Source organism: Lipotes vexillifer, unplaced genomic scaffold (assembly GCF_000442215.2).
Source record: "Lipotes vexillifer unplaced genomic scaffold, Lipotes_vexillifer_v1.1 scaffold7, whole genome shotgun sequence".
NCBI lineage: Eukaryota > Metazoa > Chordata > Mammalia > Artiodactyla > Lipotidae > Lipotes > Lipotes vexillifer.
In genome coordinates, this window is record NW_006792683.1 from 5184440 (window position 1) to 5191507 (window position 7068).

At 47.8% G+C, this 7068-nt stretch overlaps 1 protein-coding gene across 3 annotated transcripts in view; it reads left to right on the forward strand.

Annotated features, from left to right (window-relative positions):
- Positions 1 to 7068, forward strand: part of PRKCQ (protein kinase C theta) — a 106919-nt gene that overhangs the window by 73797 nt on the left and 26054 nt on the right. For all 3 annotated transcript variants that reach the window (XM_007465811.1, XM_007465813.1, XM_007465812.1), the window contains one exon: positions 5397 to 5535. In XM_007465811.1, coding sequence (XP_007465873.1) covers positions 5397 to 5535 — 139 coding nt within the window. The remainder of the gene's footprint in view (positions 1 to 5396; positions 5536 to 7068) is intronic.

The following is a 7068-nucleotide window of genomic DNA, read 5'->3' on the forward strand; positions in this document are numbered from 1 at the left end:
TCCGTCTGCCAATGCAGGGGACACGGGTTCGAGTCCTGGTCCGGGAAGATCCCACATGCCATGGAGCAGCTAAGCCTGTGCACCACAACTACTGAGCCTGCGCTCTAGAGCCCGTGAGCCACAACTACTGAAGCCCATGAGCCACAACTACTGAAGCCCACGTGCCTAGAGCCCGTGCTCTGCAGCAAGAGAAGCCACCGCAATGAGAAGCCCGCACACCACAACAAAGAGTAGCCCCCGCTCACCGCAGCTAGAGAAAACTCACAGGCAGCAATGAAGACCCAACGCAGCCAAACATAAATAAATAAAATAAATAAGTTTATTTAAAAAAAAAAAAAGTAAGTGCCAAAGGGAAGAATAATGAAGGTATCATCAGAAATGGGTGAGGGTATGGCAACAAAAAGTTCCTATCAGAAAGAGGATTTTTTTTTTTAAAGGGGGAGAGGCTTTATAAATGGAAGAAGTGACTCCAGAAAAGGCACAGAAATAGGAGTAAGGAGGTCGAGTGGAGGAATATTAAACAAACTGTGTCCAGCTTTTCTGGAAAGGCTGTTGTTGGCAGTCGCAAGAATTGAGGCCAAGAGATGTAGAGAAGCAGGTGGCGACGTCAATCATCTACCATTACTGGTGGAATCGTAAAAGTGGTGGCATCTTAAAAGATGCCTCAGCCCTGGCTTAGGTTAAATATAAAACCAAGGAGCTGGAAAATATGCAAACATAGAAGAAGCAGAATCTAGAATCTCAAGTCTTTGAAATATTAGAACTGAAAGGGACCTTAAGATGATCTTTGATCGATGACACTGGACCCAACCCATATATTTGAAACTACTTAAAATGCTTTCATGTGGATGATCTCACTGGATGCTCACAAGTTCTGTGGGATAAGCAAGGCAGGCATCACTGTACCCACTTTATGGATGAGTCATTAAAGGATCAGAGAGGAGACATGGCTTGGCTGAGCTACTTAGTAATAAAACTTGGATTTGGAAGCTGTTTCTTCTAGCTCTCACTTTGCCTCTTCCAAATGGAGAAGCTTTGCTTATGTTGACAACACAATGGAAAGAAAGGCTTCCACTGAATTCTCGGTTGTACCTGATGCCCTGATGTGCAGCCCTTTGGGCAGATGGGTGCTTCCAAGAGCCATGCCAGGTGACCTGGACCCTGAAGGCCCTTTCTGGGTCCTGCTGTCCTGTGAGGTACCTGTGAACACTCTGGCCTTTTGGGTCCTGCGGCTTCTCCAGCTCGTCTTCCTCTGCTTTCATCCCTTCCTGCCCCTCAGGATGTCTGGCTCTGCATGGCAGGTCTTCTGGACCTTCCCCTTCTGACTTAGATCTCTCAAAGCTTCAATGACCTCCTCTCTCCCAGCCCTGTAGACACCCTGCCCACTTCAGAGGGTGGATTGAAAATCGAACATGAAGCTTTCCTAGCTTGAGGCCTAGAGAACATTCATTTTTAGAATTGACTAAAATGTACCCTTGCAATCACAGAAGACTCTAGGTATCTCAGCAAGACCAGTTCAATGCAAAAGACCGGGTGAGCTTGGTTTAAGGGGATGTAAAAGAGGGTAAAGCCTGGATTTGCTGGGATAGATTGTATAATTTTAAGAGCCTTTGTTTTCCATTAGATAAATATGAATAAAAATAGTGATTCCAGATCAAAGGGCTATGGTGAGAATCAAATGATAAAATGCATGTGAAAGAAATTCCAACATTAGATATTATGTTCATTATCCTTCTGAGCTATGTACAGTACTGCAGCTGGATATCTGGCTCCCTAGTGATGACCCTAAAACCATCCTTCAGCCAAATTTCTAGGAACATACATATGTGGCTGTGAATGATGCAAATATGTTTCATATAGCAGAAACTCAAAATGATACCACTATTGCATAGAGTGGGGATTAGGAAATGAACCTGCAGCTTTAGCATAAGGAGTTAAATATGACCTATAATTGGACTTACTGGAATATAATCCATAAGTCACAATGAAAGTGGATTTAATTAAAATGAAGGAACAAGGCAAAGGGCCTGCCTACGGAGAAGACTTAGACATATTGGAAGTCTTCAGTCCTAATAATGAAAGTGCGACAGCATTTGAGTTAGGATGGGTGAAACAGAACCGAAACTGATCTCAATGTGAGACACACATTCACGTATCCTGGAGGTATCCATGCACCTGGTCAGACAGAAACCATCATTGATGCGTTAGTGACAGAGGTCAGCTCTGGGGAACACCTGCTAGCAGCATTTCTGCACCAAAACAGAACTGCATCCCATGCTCACGTCCTCTGGCTAATTTACTCACAGGTGAGAAAGTAACAAAAGGGAGCCATTACTTGGGACTTAATTGTAGCTGATACTCACTGGTGGTGAGATGGTCACTGGTTGGTGATGAATTCACTCAGATGGTTATGGAATGATAGGAACACCTGCTACACTCGCGTCAGAGCATCACAGCACAGCAAGTACCAAGCAATAACACATTCCACCCTCATGAAGCTTAGAGTGTAACAAAGGAGATAAAACAAATAGTGACGGGAATTTAGGATACGGGTATTGATTACAAGCATCATACAACCACTGAAACCTTTGCTTAAGCAGAAGCTTAGCCTCACTGAGAAAGCAGAGCCAAGGATGCAAACCTATCAAAACCAAAGTGGCTCCTCTCTCATTGGCTGGGTTGTTCTTCGGGTTCATGGGGCCTCTGTCTCTAGTCTTGGCCGAGCCACTTCAGTCTCTTCTTTTACAGGCTGGTTTTCTGCCCCTCCAAGGGCACGGTGGAGGGCGCGCCACTGCAGCCCTACGCATCAGACACCCAGCCGAGACGGACTAGTGCCATCATGTTGCAACCTCAGCAAGTTTTCCCCAAGAAGAAAAGCTGATCCACTGAGTCAGGCCTCCACCTGTGGCTCAATCAACAGGGGTGGAGGAGACAGAGCTATTTGCCAGGCCCTTTGGGAGCAGAATCTTTGAGAAGGAGGTTCTGAGCGTCTTCTCTTAGAGGAGGTGCAGAACAAGGCAACAGCAAGCTCTTCTCTCCCAAGTCGTCTTAGCTCATTAAGGAAGGCAGTGGTAGCCACCACCCACCACATATCCTAGACTTAAAGGAGTTTTCACAAAGCTCAGAAATTCACGGCAGATAACGGAAGAGAAAGCTGGATGTTAGATAACCGACTAGAATTCATAAAATGCCACTGACTAAAGTCGATAAAAGTTTAAAGAAACTGATGTCAGGTGTCATTCCTGGATTATCTTTTTAAAAAATCCATTTCGCAGGTACAGGATGACAGGAAAATGGTATAATGGTAGTTTGTGTGGGGGGAAAAAAAGGACACATGGAGGTTTTAGTTTACAGTGAGTTCCATATTAAGCATTGTTGTGATGGAGCTTCTAAAATAACTAGTGCAGCCACAGTGCTCAGAGGCAGGAGGACTAGACCAGAAGCTAAGGGTGCCACCGTCATCTGCGCCTGTGAGATCATGTACCCGGAAGACACAGGTTTCATTCTGAGAACCATCTTTTTTTTTTTTTTCAATTTTTTTCTTTTTTCTTTTTTTGCGGTACGCGGGCCTCTCACTGTTGTGGCCTCTCCCGCCGCGGAGCACAGGCTCCGGACGCGCAGGCCCAGCGGCCATGGCCCACGGGCCCAACCGCTCCGCGGCATGCGGGATCTTCCCAGACTGGGGCACGAACCCGCGTCCCCTGCATCGGCAGGCGGACTCTCAAGCACTGCGCCACCAGGGAAGCCCCTGAGAACCATCTTTGAAGAAGAAAATTGGCAATTCGAGATATGCGCTGGGTAGGGGCCAGAATGTTGCAGAGTCTGAATACCATGCTGTATGGAGGAATAAAGGTCCTCAACTTGGTCAAGGAAAGACAAGAGAAAGCTTGGTGTCACTTTCCAAATATCCAGGCGATCATGTGTGGTAAAGAAAGCACCCTCAGGCCAACAGGTAAAGTCACAGGGAGGCATAGTTTGGCCCGTGGTTTTTTTTTGTTTTTTTTTTTTTTGCGGTACGCGGGCCTCTCACCGCTGCGGCCCCTCCCGCCGCGGAGCACAGGCTCCGGACGCGCAGGCTCAGCGGCCACGGCTCACGGGCCCGGCCGCTCCGCGGCACGTGGGGCATTCCCGGGCCGGGGCACGAACCCGCGCCCCCTACATCGGCAGGCGGACTCCCAACCACTGCGCCACCAGGCAAGCCCTGGCCCGTGTTTTTAAAATCTTGTCACCACTTACATATCCCTAACAAATGAAGTGGGCTGCCTTACAAGGATACTGGTTCTCTAAGGACAGAGGAAGTCATTGACATGGTGTTCTGGTAGCAGATGGATTCTGATTCTAGAATTAATCTGGGTTAGGAACAGCTTTCCTTAATTGGTCTTAGAATTAGGTGCAGGATAATTTATCCACAAACACAGATACTTAGAAAATGGCATAGGGCTTCCCTGGTGGCGCAGTGGTTGAGAGTCCGCCTGCCGATGCAGGGGACACGGGTTCGTGCCCCAGTCCGGGAAGATCCCACATGCCGCGGAGCGGCTGGGCCCGTGAGCCATGGCCTCTGAGCCTGCGCGTCCGGAGCCTGTGCTCCGCAACGGGAGAGGCCACAACAGTGAGAGGCCCGTGTACGCCACCCCCCCTCAAAAAAAAAAAAAGAAAAAAAGAAAATGGCATAAAATGAGTATATTTCTAGGCCTTTCTTCCTTTTCGGTTACCCCAGGAAAGGTACTGGGACAAAGAGCCTCAGGTCTGTGTGTTGTCCGTGGTATATTAGCTGTGCTCCTTGGCAAGTCAGAAAGGGGAATCAGTAGCAACCAGCCATTCCCTTGAAGAGTCAGTTTTATCCACACCCCTACCTTGGATGGAAGTGGATGGGTGTATGTGTTGTGTAGTACCGAATACCACCCTACACCAGACACATCACCAAACACCAGCCCCCGTGACATTTCATCACCAGCTTATTCCTTTCCATCCAGGCTTTGTTTCTTGAGGGCCCCTCTTAACACTGAGGGATGCTGCTTTGCAGAGATAACGCATGACCTTTATGTGGCCCCATCTCGGCATCTTCTCAGCCATTCATACATGAAATACGGAGGGAGCTCTGGAGATGGCCCAGGTATTGATACAGAAGATACAGAACTCGGTCAGAGCCAGGCCCAGAGAAAGCCGACCTGGACCACGAGGGGCTGTACTGTACGTCCAGTCCTGGGCAGGAGACGCTGGTCAAGGAGGAAACACCAAGGACGAGAAGCAGTGACCCTGGAGGAGACAGGAGGACCAGCAAAGTACCTACGCATTGCCCTTCAGGCTGTGATGGGACGTGCAAGGCCCCGTCACAGGGCAAGTCCATGTTAACAAAACCGAGTGTTATTAAAGTGAGAATCTGCTTTGTTTTTCAGGGACCTGAAGCTTGATAACATCCTGTTAGACAAAGATGGACACATCAAAATAGCGGACTTTGGGATGTGCAAGGAGAACATGCTGGGGGACGCCAGGACCAACACCTTCTGCGGGACCCCCGACTACATTGCCCCAGAGGTAGGATGCACCGCTCTGCACCCACCCATACAACTCCGCCTCCCCGGGGCCAGCACCACTGCTTCCTTCTCCCCTGAAAATCAGAAGACTTTAAACTATTTTTGTTCAGGATGTGTATTTGTTTTTCGGAGTATTTGACAAATGCAGCTGCACCTAGGCGCCGCTAGTGTCACACTGGGCGTGGTACCCGCGCTAACTTCTGCACCTCGCCAAGGCGTGAGAGACCCAGCAGGCCCTTCCCATCCTGGCTCTCCCACCCCAGCCTTAAAATATATTCACTCTGCTCAGACCAACCAGAAGGAGCAACTGGTGAAGAGCCAGGCGGACACGGAACAGGCTCATGGGCATCCACCTAAGTCCAGTGGTTTCATTTTGGGACCAGAAAAACCTAAATTGTGGTTTCCAAGCTGCTACTGTGTGAGCCTGGAGAGGTCCCACTTCTCTCTCCTGTTACTGGGTCCCATGGGAGAGCCTATGAAAGTTTAAAAACAGGAACAGAGAAAACAAAATAAGCCATTGCTCTCATATTCTGAGCCCCTGGAAGATCAGAGTTTGCTCAGAAGGCATCCATCAACGCCAGCTGCCCACCCCAGGGAGATGAGACACTGCCTCACCCCTTGCTCCTTCCCTCAGCATAAACTTACCACGGCTTTTCTATCTTTGGATCTCTCTGAACTACTGGGTGATTGCTCTAAAGTCAGGGGCTGTTTCTTATTTGCTTTTTAAAAACTTTCTTTTGAAATCATTATAAATTCACAAGAAGTTGCCAAAAATAGTACAGAAATGTCACCCATATCTACCCTTCCCCTACTGCTTCCAGCTTACGTAACTATGGTACAATATCAGAACCAGGACATGGATGTTGTTACAAGGTGTGTAAAGTTTTGCCCCACTTATCGTATGTGTAGATCAGCGTGATCTTATCCACTTTTATATCCAAGGACGGAGCTCAAGGCTCGGCACATTAAGGTGCTAATAGCTAGTTTTTCAAAGAGTGAACGAATAACTATTGATAAGTGTGTGAGTGGTGACGGCTGTCTGATGGATAGACAGTGATGGGCCTCTGGTTTCCTGGGCAAAACAAATTTAGCAGCAAATCCCTGTCATAGCCAAAGTAACTGTAGCATCCTCAGTCTAAGAAACAGGAGACTCTGCCCTGTACGTATGTACTTAATTTAGATTTCACCTTGTTTAAATTCAAGCTTGGCCTCTGGCCAGCAAGAAATTATGGCTTTTACCTATCCTGTCTATACATGTCTTATGCTATACCCTTTCCCAGGCAATCCTTCCTTCCCAACTCTGTTTCCTTTGGCATCTTCCAGAATTTACCTTCAGAGACTGGCTTCTCTCTGCAACTTTAATCTCATTCTCTCATCTTCAAGCCTGCTTGTCTTCACACAGTTCCACCCCTGGTCCTTTGTTCTCCCTGTACCTTCTCCATGAACAGCTATATTTATGACTATGACCAATCAGTATGACCAGCCCAAATTTCTTGCTTCAGACCTGTATGTCTGTTTTCCTTCTGAGGTCTCC